This window comes from Periplaneta americana, chromosome 12, assembly GCF_040183065.1.
Source record: "Periplaneta americana isolate PAMFEO1 chromosome 12, P.americana_PAMFEO1_priV1, whole genome shotgun sequence".
NCBI lineage: Eukaryota > Metazoa > Arthropoda > Insecta > Blattodea > Blattidae > Periplaneta > Periplaneta americana.
Window position 1 is genome coordinate 83,424,465 of NC_091128.1, and position 23,678 is coordinate 83,448,142.

The 23,678-nt window shown below is 36.2% G+C and overlaps 1 protein-coding gene across 2 annotated transcripts; it reads right to left on the reverse strand.

Moving 5' to 3' along the window:
- Nucleotides 1-401: 401 nt before the first annotated feature.
- Pcd (pterin-4a-carbinolamine dehydratase) lies at nucleotides 402-22,008 on the reverse strand. Of its 2 annotated transcripts, none has more exons than XM_069841649.1 (4): nucleotides 21,931-22,008; nucleotides 21,582-21,742; nucleotides 2,934-3,056; nucleotides 402-712 (listed from the first exon to the last, which is right to left on the reverse strand). In XM_069841649.1, exons 2-4 carry the CDS (start codon nucleotides 21,711-21,713, stop codon nucleotides 536-538), a joined length of 432 nt encoding a protein of 143 aa, XP_069697750.1. In that variant the 5' UTR covers nucleotides 21,714-21,742; nucleotides 21,931-22,008; the 3' UTR covers nucleotides 402-535. The 2 variants fall into 2 exon arrangements, with proteins under 2 accessions (XP_069697750.1, XP_069697749.1); XM_069841648.1 differs by having other exon boundaries at nucleotides 21,582-21,787; nucleotides 21,931-21,995.
- Between the last annotated feature and the right edge of the window lie 1,670 nt (nucleotides 22,009-23,678).

A 23,678-nucleotide genomic window follows, 5' to 3' on the forward strand; every position in this document is an offset into this window, starting at 1 on the left:
ATGAAATTATTAACTGGGGAAGCTAAGCTTTTTAGCTTACATTGACGCTACGCCACTGATAATATGATTAATTCCCTTATAAAAAACAGCAAAGCTATCAACATTTCAGATAAAAGTGTAAATAACATCAAAGACATTTAGATTGTATTAGAAAGTTAATGTAGAAAATTTAATGTTCTGAGCAGTTAACTAATTAATTAATTATATATATTTTTTAAGTATTATAATATTCTCTCTTTATATGACAAAGTATTTCACGGACAAACCATAAAGACATTTGGGGAAGGAGAGTTTTCATATTTACATAATACTGAAACTAGGAAGAAGTAAGTAGTCAATATCATTTGTCGCTCCAAATTAAAAAAAAAATCTCTAGTATGCATACTTATTTCATAGAAACATTGTTTTGCAACATAAATAAATTACCTTTATTGTCATATTACAATGCTACACAGAATATGTTGTTTGAACACACTGGGTATCCACGCTATCTTAATGAGATTTAAATGAACATCAATAAGCAGCCCAGACCATTCTATGTTGTTTTAGCAATTGTATCCATGAAGGAGGCCAACTTGATGTCGCGACCACTCAGCCCATTGACATCGTGTGAGGACAGAGTCACCTGTACTTTGTTGTACACATTGAACCATTCAGGATGATGATCCATCTTCTCTGCCATCAGTGCTATTTGTGTCATGAAGCCGAAGGCCTGGAGAGAAATGGGAACATATTTTATAATTTATTGGTTAATCTCAACGCAAATGCACATTTCACAGGGCTGCAGAATAAGTACACAACACTTCCGAATCTGGCTCTTTCTAAAAGCTCAGTATGCACAGTTGGATGCTAAAAAGATGCAAGCATAAGGGATTTGCTTGCCAGTTAATGGTTCAAGCAAAAGACGTGATAACCATTAAACATGTAGCTACTGGTACTTGTGCAGCATTTGTCGTACCGGTAGTATTAATATATGGTACTGCAATGGTTGCAGCAGGACTTTTTTTCTCTGTCAACATAATATTCTAAACATAGAATATCTTCTGTTTGCTCCAGCCTATGTATTATATTGTTATCTAGCCTCTACTGAAATAAGTTGACTTTTACTATATAGGCCTATTCACTATATTATGTCAATATATGTTAAAAAAAACTTAAACATTACAGTTTGGCACAAAGTAACCCCTGTTGGCTGGTAAACATTATTATTTTTGTATACTAAAATCCCGATTAACTAATAGCGATTTTACGAATAATTTACGAATTAACCGAATCCCGATGATGCGAAAAATAAAATTTTGATCTTAGCATTTGCAGATGCTACATTTGATTTATACTCTTAATTATAAACGAACTACTGTATTTGGAAAATGCTTGGAATGTTTAGTCATGCATTTTGAAATTCATTTAAAAATAAATTTAAATTAGTAATGGTGTGAGAGTGAGGTTTGCATCTTGTTTCCACGGTCTTCAATTCTCTTCTTGCAACGTAGAAATTTAGTGACTTAAGCGATTTCTGTGATTATGGCAGAAAAAGAAAGCATGTTGTTGTGACAATGCAAAAAAAACTGGAATCAATAAATCGAATGTAAAAGGATGAGTTTGTTAAAAATATTTCTATTGATTGTGGAGTTGGCACATCAACTGTTTGTGACTGGAAAAAGAATAGAAATCAGATAGAAGATTTCTGTGCAAAAATGGTTTCAAATTACTTTGGGTAATAGGGCTACAATTAAAAAAATTTCTAGACAGTGTCCTATTTATGTGGTTTGGAAAGTAAAAATGTTCAGTTTAAAATAAAGTTATTCTTTTAAGATGTAAAGTACTGGTATGTAGTACACTAAACTACATGAAGCATCTAGTTTCTGGTCCCATCAGATTCGGTTAAACAAGACTTTAGTGTATTTTGCAAACTATTAAATAATAGATAAAATGAATTACAATAATAATTATATCTCATTATTGTCCTCTGAGGTTCTGGCTTATATGTACATCTATTATGAGGCAGTACATCTCACGATATGTGTCAGAGGAAGAATATTGTAGCATACATCTCGAGTCTGATTAATGAAATATGTTACTAGTTAGTCAGCAATGTATGCAATAGAGGGGGGAAAGAAACTGGCTACGCTACCCTATTAACTCTTGGCTTAGCTGCCTCATGAATGATGCTTTACTGGTGTCACTCATGAGGTTCTGACTGCTGATCAAACATACATATGGTATCTCATTATACCACTCTCTTTATCAGTTGTTGCACTGAACTGGCGACACAAATCTGCTAACACTTGACATTGTCAATCTCAGGTTAGTCAATTGTGTAAACTGTATTGAGAAATACGTATTTTTAACCATGGTTATGGTTAGGTACACAGTAAAGCAACGTATTTTCCTCGTTGTATCTACTGAACAAGTCGTATGGGTTGTGTTTATGATATTTTCAGCAGCAATTTCCAGAGACTACATAACCAACCAAACAATGTGTTGTGAAATAATTTAATATGTGTTAATACGGGTGAAATAATAAGGCTAATAATCAATTTTAGTGAGGATGAACTCCAGTGAGTATCCCAGAACTTCATACATTGTTGCAACATGTGTATAAAATGTAATGAAGGACATTTTGAGCAACTGCTCAGAAATTCAGATAAGATTCTCTCAATTTCCTTAAGTAGACTAGAAAGCTGTGAAACGGGAAGAATATTATCTGCAAGAACTGACGATTTGCTTGCTAGCCTGTAGTGTCGAGAGATGGCAGGAGTACAAGTCTCCTAGATTTGACTTATACAATACAAACTAATACAGATAGAATCATGCAGGAAAAATGTTAGGCTGCAAGTCTTGATTCAGTTTTAGCAAAGAGACTTAAAACAGCAAGTGATATCCTACAGAAGAATGCAATAAAAAATAAGTAGGCTTAACAATGTAAATACCTGGTTGAAGTTACTGAACAGAAACTCCTTGTAAATTGCATCACGGGCATCGACCATGGACCAACCATTTGAGAGGAGAGGCTTCAGTTTAGATTCTCGTTCCTCTGCACTTAATTTTGCAGCCTGTAACATAGCAGATATATGTATTTTACCTTGGGGAATTTAACTGAAGTGAATTTATTATGGCAGGCAGAGTAACTATCTCATGCCCCCATGTTTTAATTTGCTACCAGTGCACTTCATTAGAACCAGGTACCCAGCTATATACTGGGTGTTCAGTTCAAAGTGTGTCATGGCTCGCTGTATGCCGTCATGTGGCTAGTCGATTAGCCTAGAGAATTCAATCTTCCTACACTTCCACAGAGGTGTATTACTTATGTGCCAGAGAAGTTGCCTAGCAAGTACAGCGTTCAATCAGAAGAGTACTTACCGATAAGTACGGTAACGCCGGTAGTGGCAGGAATGTGAACTGTTTCGAAACATGTACTGAGGGGAGTTTTTTCTTACTGTTGGGATATAGGGAGAGGGTTAAGACGATTACTTACGTGCAGTATTTGTTGACATTAACTTCGACGGTCAACATGGACATGGAGCATTTGATTTGTGTTGTGGAATGTTGCCGTACGCAACCGATGATAACAAATACCCTGCGTACGACTAGGCCGCACCAAACACAGTTCGAAAGAAGTTATGGTAGCACACAGACCGTACAGACTGCCATCTGTTGCTACGACGTTCAAGTTATACCGTACACGTTCTCAAGTTCAGATTGAACGCCTTGATTAATAGGCAACTTCTCTGACACAAAAGCTGAAACTCGCTTCAAATCACTGACTCATCAACAGTGCCGTCATGACACACTTTGAAATGAACACCCAACTTTGAAATGGACACCCAGTATATATATATATATATATATATATATATATATATATATATACACACACACACACACACACATATACACACGCATGCACACAAACATATCACTATAATATTTTCCATTCTCTTACATAAGGTGTGATTTGAAAAATGCACTAGGTACCAAAAACATTTCTGCCTACCTATTCTAGCAGGGATGGTAATTTCTCACTACACTTTTTTTACAGGTGAATTTATAAGTTATAGTTTTTTATAGTACCAGATTTTCCACATTAAGATCGATAAAACGTTTCCCATATGGGATATGACCCACACATAAAAAGCCCAAAATTCCATATTTACTCGCATTATGTCATAGACGATTTAAATGTTTCTTAATAAACCCCGAAAAGATGAAGTATATGATTATGTCTCGTGACCAGAATATTGTACGAAATGGAAATATAAAAATTGGAGATTTATCTTTCGAAGAGGTGGAAAAATTCAAATATCTTGGAGCAACAGTAACAAATATAAATTACACTCGGGAGGAAATTAAACGCAGAATAAATATGGGAAATGCCTGTTATTATTTGGTTGAGAAGTTTTTGTCATCTAGTCTGCTGTCAAAAAATCTGAAAGTTATAATTTATAAAACAGTTATATTACCTGTTGTTCTGTGAAACATGGACTCTCATTTTGAGAGAGGAACAGAGATTAAGGGTGTTTGAGAATAAGGTTCTTAGGAAAATATTTGGGGCTAAGAGGGATGAAGTTACAGGAGAATGGAGAAAGTTACACAACGCAGAACTGCATGCATTGTACTCTTCACCTGACATTATTAGACACATTAAATCCAGACGTTTGAGATGGGCAGGACATGTAGCATGTATGAGCGAATCCATAAGTGCATATAGAGTGTTAGTTGGGAGGCCAGAGGGAAAAAGACCTTTGGGGAGGCTGAGACGTAGATGGAAGGATAATATTAAAATGGATTTGAGGGAGATGGGATATGATGGTAGAGACTGGATTAATCTTGCACAGGATAGGGACGATGGCGGGCTTATGTGAGGTGGTAATGAACCTCTGGGTTCCTTAAGTAAGTTTATTCTATTCCTTTTCCCTTATCTTTTTGTACAAGGTCATGTTGTAGGAATATCATGTCAGAGAATTAAAAAAAAATTAATAACAATATCTTTAGAAACCGTCTTCCGAAATGCTGTCTGGATTCATCAGCAATGTTGATGAACTTACGGAACAACTTCTGGAAATACTAAGACAGAAGAAGGACCAAGACAAGGAAATTGACGAGAATTTTTTTTATTGTCCCTACTCCCGAGTTATGTTCAGTGATCAAAAACTCCATACACGGTCTGAAATTATTGATGTAATACGACGTGTTGGGCTTAGGGTTACCAGTGAAAAACAGGACAAACTGGTTTAAAAAGCAGGACAAAGTCCGGACACAAAATCATTTGTAGATGTCTTATTCTTTAGAACTTTTTCAGATTCAAAAGTCGAATTTAAGCTGCAAAATTGATTATTATTCGTTAAGTTGCGTAGCAAATATTAAATAATTATCTGTACAATAAAATAAAATAATTAAAATACAGTTAAAACAAAAAAATACAATCACAGTATTTTAATTCCAGCATTGTATACAGAAACACAGGCCTACATGAAAAACACCAATCTTTTTTTACCAAATTTTACATGCAGCCATAATTTAAAAAAAAAAACTATTTCACTCACCATATATTTGCTGACAGATGAGAGAAATAATGGCCTTCACTACACTCAGAAGAATAATTTAGTATGTTTGCAGTTTTACTGATGCTGATTTTCAGGTGAAAAAATATTAAATTGGCTCAACCTCGTGTTACTGAGGTACAGGGGATCATGCTACTGTTTATACACACCGATTGATCGATTTTACGGACATGTCATGGTTTATTCATGGCTTGTATTTGAAAGAGAATACTGACTACTGACGCAAATACTTGCAGCACTACTGTCCAAATTTCACGAGAGGATCCCTGTGAGGGGAGTACGATCCTTGCGGGGCAAGAGGAGAGAGTAAGCCAGTAACTCAGCGTTCTTGAAGGAGCAGGTGGATGGGAGTGGTGTCATTGGCAGGCTGATACAAACAAGGCTCAGTCAATGGCCGGCTGGTTCCATGTCAGGGATAGGTTATAAGTGTGGGGGAGAAACTTGCATTCTTTGCTCGGATCTTCTCGTGAAATTCGGACAGTATTGTAACACTGAAGTGAGTTCAGTCCCTAAATAACATATATGGACGAAAAACGATAGTTTATTGACCAGTGATGCTAATACTTGGAACATTATTCTAACCTTGAAATGAATTCAGACTCTGAATAAAATATATGGACGAAAAACTATAGTTTTATTCGCAGTTCAGAATTATGTTTTGAAATGGAATTATAAAAAATGAGATGATTGAGACTTTCCCATAAAAATACGGACAAATCTTCAAAAATAAATATGGTCGGCAGGACAAACTTTCAAAATACGGACATGTCCTGCTAAATACGAACGTTTGGTAACCCTCGTTGGGATTGTCTTTAAACCCTGAACAACACCAGGGATCTTTCTCTTCCAATATGTGTCATATGTCCATAAAAGTAGAGCATTGACCGGCCACTGAAGGAATAGGCTATTGCACACTTTTATCACTGTCAATGTGACGCTATAAACCAATTTTCAACACTTTTATCACAGCTACAACATATTTCAATTCGTATTGTAATAAATAAATATATATATATATATATATATATATATATATATATATATATATATATATATATATATATATATATAGAATTATCACTACATTAACACATTTAAATGTAATAATTATGAAAGTCGCCATATTTTCTTCCTGGCATTACGATGAAATACAATCCACTTCTACTAGATGGCCCACGACAGGAGTAGCAGGGTCGGTAATAAATGCAAACGAAATGATACTAAACGTGAGGAATGTTACTATAGGTGTGTAGTATTATGTGACAGGTTAGGTTTGATTAGGTGTGTAGTATTAATGTGGTCCCTATCCTGAGCAAGATTAATCCAGTCTCTACCATCATATCCCACATCCCTCAAATCTATTTTAATATTATCTTCCCATCTAAGTCTCGGCCTCCCAAAGGCCTTTTTTTCGCTCCGGCCTCCCAACTAACACTCTGTATGCATTTCTGGATTCGCCCATATGTGCTACATGCCCTGCCCATCTCAAACGTCTGGATTTAATGTTCCTAATTATGTCAGGTGAAGAATACAATGCGTGCAGTTCTGTGTTGTGTATCTTTCTCCATTCTCCTGTAACTTCATCCCTCTTAGCCCCAAATATTTTCCTAAGCACCTTATTCTCAAACACCCTTAACCTATGTTCCTCTCTCAAAGTGAGGGTCCAAGTTTCACAACCATAAAGAACCGGTTATATAATTGTTTTATAAATTCTAACTTTCAGATTTTTTGGCAGCAGAATAATAATAATAATAATAATAATAATAATAATAGAACTAGTAATAAAATAAGTAATAAATTCACGGAACCTTGAAGTTTTCTAAACTGTTCTATACTTGAATTCTATTTTCCTTCATTTTCAGCAATGAGTTTAATGACTCTGGCTAAAATTGGGGGTCTTGCTACCAGATGTAAACTAAATCCATCACACCTTTCTTAGACTTATGTCAGTTATAACCAAAAAAGCATACAAGGAAAACAGAAGAAAGAATTTTTAATATCGCATCAACAAATCCATTTGTTTTCTTGCAAAAACATTTTAACACCTTTTCCATATTTATGTTCAAAACTAGTTAGTCTTTCCATTATATATCTGTTTATCTTCATATGTATGTATGTATGTATGTATGTATGTATGTATTTATTTATTTACACTGCAAGTGGGCAAGCACCTGGTGGCAGTGGTATACACATTATACAGAGTGTTTAAAAAATAGAGGGCATAATTTCAGGTATGTATTCCCCATATGCAGACAGTACGAAAAGTTCATTACAACAGGTGTCCGGAAATGCTTAGTTTCCGAGTTATGGCCTTCAAAACAGTAATATTCACCGGAACGTTTTTCTTCCCGCAGGTAGTTGTCTTTACAACAGATGTTCAAAATGTCCACCTCCTGCTAAAATGTCCACCTCCTGATTGAATACAGGCCTCACATCGATGTCTCATGGCCCTGCGGACACGATCCGAAATTCCAGGAGTATTGCATATTTCCTCACAATCTGCCACAAATCGATTCCAAAGGGATTCCATGTCAGGCACCGGAGACGAATACAATAATGATTTTAAATGGCCCCACAAGTAGAAATCAATAGGGTTGAAATCAGGTGAGCATGGAGGCCAAGCAATTGGGCCACCTCTACCTATCCATCGATTAGGGCACCTCTCCTGGTACAAACGACGAGCCAGCGCAGCATTGCCGTCCGCCTTACCGTACATGAAGTGCACTTCTGCCAGCTCCTGATTTCAGTACATGTCGCAAGTACAACGCCAAACACAACACTCAGTGTACTCTTCGCCTCGGAATCAACTGTTAGAGTGTCCTCTGTTAATATCTTCTGTCACGGCACCTATCTGCGGGAAGAAAAACTTTCCGGTGAATATCACTGTTTTGAGGGCCATAACTCGGAAAGCAAGGATTTTCGGACACATGTTGTAATGAACTTTTTGTATTGTCTACATGTGAGGAATACATAACTGAAATTGTGCCCTCTATTTTTGAAACACCCTGTATAAACAATACACAAAAAAACATAAGCAATACACAATAAATTTACAATACACAATACAATAAGAATACACAATATAATTTAACACAATAATAATAAAACATAAATAAAATACCTAATTTTACATTACAACCTACATAATTATGTATAGGCCCTACATAAGTTTCAATAGTCTTTCACTTTACTCTCATCTCACTCACTGTAGTGGCACTATGACGCATTTCACTGACACACTATAACACATTTCACTGACACTATAGAACACATTTCATTGACGCTATAAATTATTACTGATCGGAACTATTCACTGCACTGTAAAACCATAACTCCACTGGCTCACCTCGCTTCACTGATACAACAGTTCAAATAAGTCAAATAATTACACCCTTATGCATACTGTACTTATAAACAGAACTACATTTAAACTAAACATTTCTAGTCTAAGGCCCTCTTACACGCTATTTTTAAATAATTTACAATTCAAACCAAGGAAGTAACTCGTCAGGCTAAATAAATACATGTCACCTTAAAAAATTAAATGTTAAATGTCACCTTAATTTTAATTTGCACTTGATACACAACATATGATCATATGATGATATAGAAAGTGGATTTTATAAAGAGTACTTATTTTATTCATAAATGATTGCTTATCATCAACACAGCACAATTACATGCATATATGACGCCAGATACCGTACTGTTTTGCTTACATTATTTTGAATAACGTATTTGCGGCAAGAAAGTTAGCCCTAGCATGGAATAAATATTCTTATTTAGTGCTGCCATCTCGAATCGAGTTGTCAACTGAATGGCACGGATAAGACCTTTCCTCCTGCCCTTTACACCTCTATGAAGCTCCATCGAATAGGTTACAGAACACTTCTGCGCATGCCCGTACAGAGTTGGTTGGCAGCTGGCTCGAATGACTACAGTCTATACAAAACTAGAAAGGTGTGACCAAAGACGTTATATAGAGTTTGACAGTTCAGCGGCTTCAAAGCATCACCATGGCAACCGCTCAAACTATCCAATCAGAGATGACAATAGGCCGACGTTGCCGACTGTTTCGCAGCGAGCACGTGTTGGCCAGTTGCTTTGTTGGGAAGTGTTGAATCTTCGTTACTGTGTTACAGAAAGTATTGGTGTTTGTCATGGTTATTGTTTTCGTAGATATTTTGTTGTTGATGAAGGTAGAATTAGTTTGAGTTTAGTTATAAATTTAATTTAGTTGCGAGTGTATTATGGTGTCCGTGTTTCACTTATACAATGTCGCAAGGCATCACTCCTGCAGTTAGCGACGTAAGACGAACCACGGGCTCAGACACAGTCATCGTGATCTAATACAGGCCGTAAGGCAGACCACGTGACTCGCTTAACAGCTGATCGCGAAAGGCGGTCTTTCAACCATATGAATTAGTTGCAGTGCATGAAGAATAACATATATTTCTCTGAAATGCAGTGTAATTGCGTCAGTAAAATTTTAAACAGTGATTGTGAGACACTTGAGACACAATTTACTTGCAATTTAAGGTATAATATTATTTTTGGTGTGAAAATTACGTTGTTGCAGGCAGAGTTCGTATGTGTAATACCTGCCTTTATTTCGATTAAATATTGCGTCCTTATGTGGTTAAGTGAAATTTTGGTCTTATAAACAGTAGGCTAAATATGTGTAATAATATATACGTGAAAGTGAAACATTGACTGGCATGTGAAGTAAGTTGTGATTAGGCCTAAGTGCAGCGTTACCGATGTTACTCTTGTCTAATCCATTATTGCTAGTTTACCGTATTTGCCTTATTAAATTTAAATTATTGCGCCCTTTTTATTTGTGAATAACCTACATTATACGAGTAAATAATACGACGTTTAATAATATACACAATTTGAACTAAAAACGAGATACATATAGTATATTACAAAAAATTATACCCTATAGTTTTCATTACTGTTACAGTACCTAGAATTATAATTAGTTGAAATAAAGCACTCATGCTTCATTACGAAATTCTTGCACATTCATTTATGCACGTTTCAACAATTTTCAGTTGCATCGCACGCATATTTTAATGTGTTGAAGTTATAGGTTATGTTTATTCTATCAATAATATTCGCAATTATGCATTATAATTAAGCATAACGCTACATATAACTTATAAATGCAATTTGTCTACACTTCAATTGCATTTATTCGTTTCAGACGGTACTCCAGTCTGAAGTCTGATTAGTTCAATATGTTACTAGGGCTAAACTAGCGCTGAGGTAGTTCCCTTCGTATTCATACATCTTGCAATTACAAATTAGTTCGGTTCGTTCAGGATTTTAATATGCCTTGCTTATAGATCAAATGCATCTCCACAAAAAATAAATTCAACTGTTTTCAGTTCAGAAATTACCGGAACTATACCTCAGCGCTACTAAGTAATATAACGTATGTACATTTCATAGGAGGGACTGTGGTGAATTTTCTACCAATAAGTAAGGACGGTAACCGTGTTCTGAAGTTTATCCTAAAAATATATTCTTCTTTATTAAATCTCAAAACAGTTTTCGTTCTCAACTTTAGCCTAAAATGTTGACGCAGATAGGTTATGTTAACATGGTAAATTCTCTTCACATAAAAATAACACAGTTTTATTTATTATTCCTGCCACATTATGCAACACATAAATGGAACTTATGCACATATTACATTGAATAAAAATTTAATTGTATTATTTATTTGTTTCCTACTATACTGGGTTGTAATGAATTGTATTTATCTAATCTACCAGATTAACACACAACTGTACATACACTAATTTCATAGGAGGGACTGTGGTAAATTTTGTACCTACAAGTAAGGAAGGTAGATGTGCTAAATTAAAATCACAATATAAATAATTCTTCTTTATTAAATCTCAAAATAGCTTCCATTCCAAACTTAAAATGTTGATGCAACCAGGTTATGTTAGCATGTAAAACTCCGTTCACATTAAAATAACACAGTTTTGTAATTATTTCTGCAACATACTATGCAATAAGAAGTGTGAAGGGGTCTTATACACACATTACACTAAATAAAATTGAGCGCCGACACGCTATAAAGTAATATATTTCACTCAGCTCCGTATACTCAAATTGAAAAGCCCGACTCATCGAGTGACGTCACACAACCTGCATTACGGCCTGGTCTAGATCACGATGGCAGTGGCTCAGAGGGAGAAAGGAGTGCTACAAGGGACAGCAAGAGGTCTAGAAGTAACGGAAAAGGTGCTTTTCTTACAAGTCAGGCGAGAGAAATGGTTTGTAATGTGCGGGACTATTTCGAGAAAGAAGAGGCAATGGCGGGTCTCTTATTCCTGTACAACAGGTGGTAAATTGTACTGCAAAAACTCTCAAAATAGAAAAGAACACAATCGTTAAAATAGGAACGGTAAAATTTAAATTGAATGAGCTAGAGGATGGACTTCACTGACTTGAAACCCCGGGAAAGAAAAGGAAGTGGAAAAGCGAGTGACAAATTTAGATGCCTTTCAGGAGGATGCAGTCCGGCAGCATGTGTATTTATATTACCGACGAAAGGAGTATCCTACGTTAAAAAAGTCGCTTCGAGATGCAGATCTTTCCTACGGGAGTTTCTGCACACTGTCTTAAAGAATTTAGGTTTCAAATATTTAAAAAATCGATGGTCGTAATGTATTAATGGAGAAAACTTATCGCTAACACACTATGTACCATACTCGCATTCATTCATACGTTTATTATTATTATTATTATTATTATTATTATTATTATTATTATTATTATTATTATTATTATTATTATTATATTAATCTGGTCCAAGACTCCGTATAATACAAATTTATCAGTTTACGATTTCGTGACAACTGCTTATTTCCGACACGACAGGCGGCGCAAAGAGCAGTACTGCACTACCGCACAACTTCACAACGTCGCTTCCTTCCCGAATGTGCGAGCGAGAACTGTCAATACCTTTCTAGTTTTGTATAGACTGTAAAATATGTACAGTTGGTAACAGCGGCGCATGAACGGGCGAATGGCATTGTTACTCTGACACCTATTCGAATCACTCCATGGAAAACCCGCATTTTTATAAAAAAAAATTGTGAACGTATAGTGTTAAGAACGTACAGTTGAAAATAAGATATAATTACAATTTATTTAGACAATGCCATGACACGAGGGCTCTACCCGTTAAGCCGCCCCTGTTATTTAGCTAAGTAATTGTTATCACTGCTATTATATGACCAGCACGCTCAGTTGATTTATATTAAATAAACGTCCATCAGAAACACCCCATGCTTTTCGTACAGAGTTCGACGTTTTTTTCTTATGTGTAAAATAATTGAGGAACACAAATATTGCTTCTTTTCTTAATGCATCACCTTACTGTGTGCGATGGTCAGCCTCTTCGCCTAGTGGTTAGCGACGCTGGCTCTTAACCAGGGGGTTTAGGGTTCGATTCCCGATTCTGCCAAGGGATTTTTCCTTGGTATGTATGGCTTGGGTGTTTGTATTATCCTTGGTTAATTGACTGATTGATTGATTGATTCATTCATTCATTTTACGAGTGTTGTATCCGGGATGAATCCTTGCTCTTAGGCCGTTTAGGCCCATTGTACGCCCAGAGCCCGTAGCCCAATTCCTTAGAACTTAGATCAGCATCGAAAATCCGTACTACTCCCGAGACATCACCCCAGCATATTTTTACTATTACAGATTATAGATGAAATGGGGGTGAAGTGGAGAGTTTGGTGGAATGAAAGAGGGAAACGAGAATACACCGCCTGAAGAAACCCTCCTGCAACGTCTGTTTTGCCCACCACAAATTCCACCCAAACTTTACAAAGATCGACCCAGTCCTCCTGGATGAAAGGCCAGCGCCTAATACTGTAGCCACAAGACACGGCTTGGCATTGTCATTAGATTCTTTTTCCCCTTGTACAGAGGAGTGACTCGAAGGCTTACACTGCTGCCTGAGGCTTATTGTACTTATCACTCCTATTCTGTGAATAATTGGGTAGCCGAACGGCCGCTCTCTTGTACAAGTACAGCACACCTCATCATGAACTTAACCCGGGCTATGGTATGGATCTTGTATGGATGATGATGACGATATGCGAATGAATGGTGGCGAAATGAGTCCGAGGTCCAACGCCGAAAGTTACCCAGGAATTCTGCTTCAATTGGTTGAGGGAAAACCCCGGAAAAAATCCCAACCAGGTAACTTGTCCCAGCCAGGATTTGAACCCGGACCCGCTCGTTTCACACGGTCAGACGTGCTAACCGTTAAGGCTGGTTCACAATAAATCGGGAATGAAAACGAGAACGAGAACGGAAATATTGTTTAAATACATTTATTTTAACAACATTTCCGTTCTCGTTTTCGTTGTTTTCATTCCCGGTTTATTGTGAACCAGCCTTTACTCCACAGCGGTAGACGTCATTAGATTTAAGTTAGATTTAAATATAAGTGTTAGGAGGGGACTGACTCACTCTATAAAAAATTCCCTTTGAATATCCCCTTATAAAGGATCACAAGGAGTCTCTGCGACCCGATGGACTTACATCCATTGCGATTCCGTCCAATAGCCAGCACGCTTAGCAGATTTAGACCCGTACGTATTTCTTTCTCTGGGTAATTAAAAATGTTGGTTTACGAAATGTCATCAGAAATACTCCAGGGCTTTTAAAAAGAGCCCGAGAGTCTGCAGAAGCGTTGTACATTTTACGCTGACGTCGAAGGCCTCCAATTTTAACAGTTTCCGCAATGGTCTATGTCCAAATTCTATACTCTGTGTAATGAAAGTAAAACTTGATTCCAATGCCTACCCACTTCACTTGCGTGATTCGGGTTTCGCACATATTGTGGATAGATGGCAGGACTGTGACCCATTTTTTCTAGTTGCACCCCACTTCGGCGGGCCACACTGTACATGATGTGTATCTGTGGAGAGTTATGTCGTGTACTAGGGTGAGTGTATGTGTAAGTGTTCATGTAAGTGTAGTGTCTGGAATGAGTGATGATGATAAAGATGAGGAAGGGAGAAGGGGAAAGCCGGTGCCGGCACGTAGCCTACTCCTGTCGAATAGCACCAAGGCTTAACGTCCCCATCCGACGAACGAATCACATGATACCAAAAATTGTGTAGCGGCACTCTCCACGCCCTACCAAGGTTGCTGAGCATAGTGTCAGAACAATGTATAATTGGAAATATAGGCAAGGTGAGAATTAAGATTTTTATGGGGGAGAGAATAGAATCCTAGATAGAGAATACCACACATAAAATTATTATTATCCTCATTCGATATGGCTCAACGCTTGGTCGCACTGAGTTACTTGTCTTGCATCTTGATCATAATAATAATAATTATTATTATTATATCCATGAGCAGGCTTAAGATAAGATGTGCAATTCCTAAGTTATTTATTTTTGTCAGCTTGCCGGTTATGATAATACATCAATATTATTTTCTTTGCTTACTTTATCTTAATATATAAAATTGAATGTGGGTATGTATGTATGTATGTATGTATGTATGTATGTATGTATGTATGTATGTATGTATGTATGTATGTATGTGTGTATGTTCTCTATACAAATCTATACGCTTTGACCGATATGTGCCAAAGTTTGCACATTTAACCTTCATAACCAGGAGAAAAACATAGGTTACATTAAAATTGTGCAAATGGACCATAAATTAATTAAAAAGATAAAAAATAAAAATATATACGATCAAATATTAATGTATAACATTAAATGCAATCTTCTACAGTCAATTGTTCTTTATTATTGTCTGTTGTATTCAACATCGACTTTCACGAGGCCATGGAAATTAACACGAAATTAAATAACATTGTTGATACACATCACGAAGGCTGAAACCAGATAATTCGTGCAATAAGTATCTTTATGCTCGACCATGCCGAAATGTAGTAATTATACACCTGGTAGCAGACCTTTAATGCATGTCATTAAAGTACACAGTACACCTACTCATTAAAGGTCAGGTCTTTCAGCCAATGACGACTCAGGTTACAACTGTTCAGCCAATGACAGGTCAGCTTTCTACCGTTATAAAACCGCAAGTATCGATTATTCTCGGATATGCAATCGAAAGAGAATTAGCGAAAAGTCACGGAGGCTGGAAATCCAATACTGTCGCAGAAGGTTATGTTCTGTTACTATAATAATTAGCGTTAATTGTAAATAATATTCAAATAAATTCAATTTGTCATCTCGTTTTTCAATGTCTAATTTAATTTGAATGTTATCCCTGTAGGTTCTTATGGCCTAGCAAGGTCAATGTGGACATCTGTTCCTCGGAAAAAATCAATACTTTCGCGTCTGCGCACATCTCACAACATACGGGACATTGGTCAAGGTCAGATACAAAGAAAATTAATAATATCAAGTTAGAAATATGGTCGAGCATAAAAAGTCGTATGAAACTCGCCTATAATGGTAATTAAGAAGCTCGTATGAAAATTATGAAACTCGCTTGCGCTCGTTTCATAAATATCCATACTCGCTTCTTAATTACCTTCATTATAGGCTCGTTGCATAATGTACTATTACGCAGTCCAGGACCGTATTATGAATTTCTCGATGCAGTTGTAGATAGTGAGCAGACTGTTTTATCCAACTGAATTCTAGAATTCTTTCAAACTACAAGGATTGCTACCACATAATTTACTTAATATTGAATAACCAGAAGTACTATTGCGAAATATTGACCCATCAAAATTATGCACCAACAAGAATTCGTGTGAAGAATCATGCGAAACGTAATAGAAGTCGCAATATTAACGGGAAAAACGAAAGATGATGTTTTTATCTCGCGTATTTCTATGATACCCATTCGATTTTAAGCAACTGCAATTTCAGTGCGACTAACATTTGTAATCGCCATATTAAAATTAAGCTCAAGGACAGTAGCTCTAAGTTGCAGACATTGACTTAATACTGCGTCTTTTTCACATCTTCGACTATATTTTATACAAAGGAGTTAAAAAATATATTTTACACATATCAAAAAGCAATTCAATGATATTTCTGTCATGTTGTTAATGTAGTATGTGAATGTACGTAAAGCGACTGAAAATAACACTGTATTAATTATGAAATATACATCTCTCAAAATATTGTTGTTCACGTCCGAAAATATGTTACTGCGAAATTCTATCTGTATAGTCACGTTGCAAATGTAGTTTGTTACGCATTGTGGAAATAACACTCTCTTAATTTCTAAAATACCGTTAAGCCTATACGTCTCCCACAATATTAGTCTTTATGTTAAAAAATGACTTATTGCAAGTTTATATTGTATCTGTATTCTGAGTATAAAATAAGAATTAATATAATATGTACTGAATTTGTGAGATATAGTTTTCCAAGTCATATTAAAAAAAAAGGGGTATGATATAAGTGGATGTACAGCGGTCAAGGGGTAAAAAATCTTCCGATATAAATTAAATTATACTGTATGTGTACATATTGATTCGATGCTGAAACTGATCAGAAAGAGGAAAAGGGATAATATTTTCGTTGGGTTTTACTCTGTTCGTAGTTTGATTTTTCTATTATTTTATTTGTATTTCTGGCGGTGTGGAAGAGAAGGCCTAATGGTCTTAACTATACCAGAAAAAATAAATGAAAACAAATAAATATATAAATTAAAAAAAACCGTTGAACGTCGGGCACATGATGACATGTTTTCTTTTCGGTGCCTGATTTACAACTATTTTCAATTGAGTTAACTCTGGCAGGCATTTCGCTAAGGAGTTCATCAATTTATGTAAGTGACGTTAACTAAAGATTCATCTTAGCTTAGTCAAGACAATTCGTTTTGGTTGTCTATAGTTAGGTTTCCGAGATTTCCGAAAATGTAATAAGCAGTTTAATTAAAAATAGAAATAAAAGAAAGGAAAACCCGTGCAACGCCGGGTGCTTTCAGCTAGTACTTTATAAAGTATACTCGTATTAAAACAATAAAATTATATTTTGTGAGGGAGAGATAGAAGTTATCCCTGGCAGGGATGTTAGTATGAATTTATGAGAGGGGGATAACTTCCCAACGGGGGGGATTCCCCTCCATCCCCCCCGTTAATTCGCAACCTGAACATAGGTACTGAATAAAGAATGGTGCCGTACACCCATCCTGTCATTGTGTAACTTTTGATACAATAAATCCTGTGAGCAAACGCATACTCAACGACCTAATATTCCAACAACTAGGCCTATCAGTCCTTCGGTTTCGATCACCAGAACTCATGTTACGTGACTGCTTCCTAACTGTACTCGAGCCTTTTAATATCGTAGCATGTAGAAATAACCAAGATGATGCAGTGTGTCAGTATGTGTAGATTTAATATATTTGTCATATTTTTAGTTGGTTATCTAATGTAGCCTACTTGAAAATATTGACCCATGACATTGGAAGACTCATTTCTTGTGAAGAAAACATAATAATAATCTTCAGTTGCTATGGAACATACAGTATCTTGTTGGAAAAGATAGTGTATTCAAAATACAACGTTTGTAAACTGATATAAATAACAAAATATTTACACCACAGTGGACAATAGTGAAACAACAGAAACATAAAATGGCGAAGTTATAAAGGTGAAAGTCGCCTCGGAATGTTGTAGATTTGCTTGGAGACATTATGGCTGACCATGAACTTCGACTAGTTTAGTAACAAGTCTACTGATATGAAATAATTATACATTGTCACAACCTTTCAGAGGACTTTGGCGTCATACAGTAAATGTAGAAAAGTAATGTTATAATAACAACATTGCATTTTCCAACTCAAAAGCAATGTTTCCTCCATAGTCGCTTATTCGTATAATTTCAGGGGAAGGAATAGCTGATTTAGGTGATCTTACGAACAATTACGTGAACAAAAATATTTTATTATTTTATGGGAACACTTGGAAAGCAAGCAAATAATAATAATAATAATAATAATAATAATAATAATAATAATAATAATAATAATAATAATAATAAGAAGAAGAAGAAGAAGAAGAAGAAGAATGACAATGACAATATACGTAAAGTCAACCCCATTACAGCCAAATCGGCCAAGGATATGGCGGAAGATTAAGGCTCCCTCCGACCTTCACACTCGGCAGTAGAGATATCAGTCCTACGTGCCGCGTCTGTGGCTCAATTGGTAGAGCGCTAGTCTTCCATCCAGGCGGCCCAGATTCGATTCCTCTGTCAGGTCGTGATGAAATTCGTAGATCCGCAGATGTTGCAGAGGGTTTTTCTCGGAGTACTCTCGTTTCCGTCTATCATTCCACCAAACTCTTGACTTGGGAGTAGTACGAGTTTCCAACGCTAGTATAGGGGCGGGGCTCTGGGCCCCGGTGCTTATCAGGCTACTCGTATGCGGATGGGACCTGGGTATATCAGGGACTGAGGCATGATGGCCCATCTGTTAGCGTCGGATTCACAAATGCCATCGAGGATACCTGTTCGACTTCGACAACCATCGCATATATCACAGTCTACTATATAGAGTCACGAAGATTGAGTTTTGAGGATGCTAGAAACAATAGACTGTGCCGATACTATTTTGCATTGCCTGTAATGAGCCGATATTAGCGATCCTAGTTGTGAGCAACTACTTAATGTTTGCATATTTACTACGTATTGAGCTTCGTGACATTTCTTAAATGTTACAAAGATTCGTAACCTTCTGAGGAACAGAGAATTTGATATTTGGTGTAGTCATCCACAGAAAGGGAAAGGCGTAGTTTTATTTAAACAATATCCTGGTGCCAACAAAATGGATTTGTAAACACGAAGGACTCTCCAACAGCGAATGGCGCGATGGCATTAAAATGGTTGGAAATGTTGCTGCAGTACGTGCTGTGCCGAGAAGATCTCAGGACAACCTTTGTAGGCATTGCCACAACGAGGTTGAAACTCTTGCACACGTCCTGGGATTCTGTCCGCACGGCGAAGCTCTGCGAAACGCTAGACACCACCAAGTACGATCAATTATAGCCACTGCCCTTAAAGATGCCGATTACCTTTGAAGAAGTACATGGCCTCTCCGTCACTGGCAGTACACGGCGCATAGATATAATAACTTTCAAGGAATCTACAAGATCTGGATACATAATTGATCCCACTGTGCGTTTCGAAATGGATGAGGAACAGCCAGCAGAAGTGGATAATGAAAAAAAGAATATCTACAATCCTACCATTCCCTATTACCTCAAAAAATACCAGCTAAAAGAGCTTGAAGTAATCGGACTTCTGGTTGGAGCAAGAGGTACCGCTCCTCTCTTCATGAAAGATGTGTTTAAGAGGCTTGGAATACCTACATCTATTATTCCGATTGTAACCTTAGCTGCATTGAAAGGATCAATTGCTCTCCTGAAGAATCACCTATATTCGAAATCAAACTAAGTTCAGTAGCATTCTTTACTTTTTTGTAATACTTACCTTTCTAAAAATAGGTATATTTCCACTACTCTAAAAAAAAAATATTTGCAGCTATGTACTTGTAAGAATTTCATTGTTAAAACAAAATTAATGGTTTTTCATGAACTTGTAAAAATTTCTATGGTTAATTACTCTTTGTCCCTTGTGGCAGCTCACGAATGGTGAGAAGATAAATTTTTCGTTATACTAGACTGTGATATAATAATATTATAAGGCCAAAGAATGTCAGCGTGTAAGGACCCGTCTCAGGTCAGCCTTCGAACAGTCAAGCCAGGTCAGTCCTACGCGTCCCCCGCCTTTACCGCCAAGGAAATACCCCTGGTACGCATTTCTGTTAGAGATTGAGTATTGCAGCGTTAAGCCTTAACAGTGACATTTGGCAAAGCCACTATCTAGCCTCGGGGTAACGAACGTGACTCGTATCGTAATCTAAAGTTGCGCTCGGACAAGGGTTAGAATTCCGTTCGGACCGATTATCTGGTTTCTGATTCGAGGTTTTCCTCAATTACTATTTCACTATTATCAATCCCAACGACAAGCACGATAAAGCTTCAGGCTGCGGCGCGTTCCGGAAAAAAAAAAAAAAAAAAAAAAAAAAAAAAAAAAAAAAAAAAAAAAAACATTTGGCACTACAATACACGCAGCAATAAACAATATTATAAATTGCAAGAAAAATACAAACTCAAGGACTCTGACATTCTCATTGCATTGTGTTTCACAGATTTGTAAAAGTATTTGCAGTCTGGTTTATATTTAGTTGTATAGGTGTACAAGCACAAATTTTATTACTTACTTATCGTATGGCTTTTAAGGAACCTAGAGATTCATTTCCGCCCTCACATAATACCGCCATCGGTCCCTAACCTGAGGAAGATTAATCCAATCTCTACAATCATATCCCACCTCCCTCAAATCCATTATAATACTATCCTCCCATCTACTTCTCGGCCCCCCCAAAGGTCTTTTTCCCTCCGGCCTCCCAACTAACACTCTATATGCATTTCTGATTTCGCCCATAAATTGTATTACTACAAACTAATATATATTTTAGTATTGCATTTACCAGAACTCTTACTTTATACTGTAAAGAAACTTAAAGTAACATTAATCAATATGTCAACGTTCTGCATACGAATCTGTGGCAATTAAGAAAGGAACCCGGTAGGTCAACCTGCAGTAGCGGATAATTACTACGTAGCAACTGGCGTGGAAGAAATTATATTTAATATTTATAATTACCAAGAAACTAATTGTAATTTAAATTCAAGACATATACAAATTAACACAGGCTAACTCGCTTAACTAATAATTTTTTCTTTGAAAGTTCTCACTTCATAACGCAGATTCCACGTAACGAAAAAATTGGAACACTTTTTTTTTAACTGACTATACCTACATCTTGACATCTTGGTGTGGCAAAATGCTGCCATATATTTCATATAATGTATTAGTCACTAACAGATTAGTCTTATTGCATTAAGGAAACGTACATTTAACTACGAGAAGCTTCTACTTTAATACATACACGTAGTCTTACCATTTTAGAAGATTTACGTCGTGGTTCACTTGTTGCAGCGCTATGACACCCGCTCGACTGGATCGACAAGTGTCTGGAGAAACTGGAAACTGATTGCCGCCAGAGAGCATTGTATGTGCACAGCGACGGCATAGTGATTTTGTAGTAGTCTGTTGGTAGTACTGGAAATATCGGCGACCGTATGGAATAGAGTTGTATTCGTGCAACTAGAATTATATTTATTATTCACTGTAATAACGTGTGGAGTGAAGTGTTATTACAGACTACATATAATAAAAGGGTTATTTTTATATATTTCATTATAGTTTTGGATAATACGTTGTTTCTATAATGGCGCAACATTACTCACGTGAGGAGTGATTTCCAGCTGATCAGTGTACCATCCACCATACTCTTGAATTTGAAGTACAGGTTCACCAACATAGTATTGTAACAAGAAATGTACACTGTCATTCATGGAAAAGGTTAGCGGTGCGTATCAGCGTGTTACATTTTTATGCTTAAAATAAAGCTGCGATTTTTCTTTTATTTTTGCATAAATAAATACATATTTCAATGTCTTTCTCTAGAAAGAGATTATTTATGATCGTTCGTTCCTTTGATGTGAAAGTAAGTGGAGAATTTTTCTCTCTTTCTAACATATGAGATTTGCTAATAGCACTATCCTTTTTTTATTATCCTTGTGTTTTGAAATAAGATGAATTTAAAAAAACTAGTTAATTTAAAGCGGTGAATCCGTCTTCTTGTAGAGATTTTTACTCTCAATCGGATGATTCCGTCATTTAATCTGTCATAAATTCATGCTGACTCAAATTTTCATAATTTTATTATACAGTGTTATCCTACGATTGGGCTTATATTTTTCCTTATTAATACTTACCAGGCCATAAATATGGAAATAATTATACAAACACGCCAATTTTTCCTGGTTATCAGTGGTAATTTGGAGATAACATATTCTTCGTCTAGGTTAAATATTTTTCATATGAAGTAAGTTACATTTTATACAGGATATTTTCTAAAAATAACATACAAAAAATAAATACCTAGTGAGAAAAGTTTTCGTTTAAAACCGTGCTGTGGAGACCAAGCGAGAAAAATGTTGATCATTGAAGTTTTTTTATAGGTCTAATGTAGACCTATGAGAATTGTACCACAGCATATTGAAATCTTTAATTATAACCTGAACGAGATGTTGGTTTTCTAGACTGTCTTGCTTATCAAGCGTGTTGAAGGTCTTGTTTAAAATCACAAATGCTTCAGTATTAACAGACTGCCCATGATGTTAAAAAGTGAAGTGCTTTGTGATATTTGCCGGTATATTCTACATGAGGTACACATGGTGTCCTGGACGAACACAATCGATAAGAAAGTTTGTAACTCAAGAATTATAATAAATTTATCTAAATGCTGTTTGCTGCAGGGGATAGAGTAACTCAACAAGTTTTTATGATGGCAACATCATAATTACATTCCTCGTGATTTTCGCTAATGTCCAATTGTTGTTAATTTTTATTTTAGCAACACTGTTATTCCATTCATTGTTGCTGACCGAATAATGTCTTGACGCCTGCCGAGGCATACGAGATGCACATTTGGAGATTTGCTGATGGTCTGCCTTTTGCAGCAAACGGCATTTGGATAAATTTGTTGGTTGTTGAATTTTAAAACTTTCTTACTGGTAGTATTCTTCCCGGACACTGGATATTAGCCTGTATTTAATAATGGATACGAAAAACTGGGAAGAGACACTGTATCGGTGAAATCTGAAATAAGAACGCAGAGCAGGAATGAATTCATTGAATTACTTTTTAAAAACAAATAGTAACATATTAGCTGTATAGTAAAAAAGGGCTGTAGCTGCAGAGAGTTCAGAAAGCCTGATGTAATAAAATAAGAAAGAAAAAAATTAAAAATTCAGGATGCGTATTATAGGCCTATACGAGGACAACAATTTAGGAGAAAAAAATCGTAACTACCTGACAACCCACGTGATAATCACAGCTGATTTCGAGATCGAACATTCAAATAATATTGAAAATGAACAATGTAAGACTTCGAGAGTATCGATATATCGAACGCTTACGAGCAGTAATA

What these genes read in the sequence shown, in the direction of transcription:
- Pcd (XM_069841649.1), bottom strand. Translation starts at nt 21,713, where the DNA reads ATGCCGTCGCTGTGCACATACAATGCTCTCTGGCGGCAATCAGTTTCC. An exon ending in GACGTAAATCTTCTAAAATG is followed by an intron (nt 3,057 to 21,581) that starts GTAAGACTACGT and finishes GCTATGTTACAG; the next exon opens with GCTGCAAAATTAAGTGCAGA. An exon ending in TGTTCAGTAACTTCAACCAG is followed by an intron (nt 713 to 2,933) that starts GTATTTACATTG and finishes ATTTCTCTCCAG; the next exon opens with GCCTTCGGCTTCATGACACA.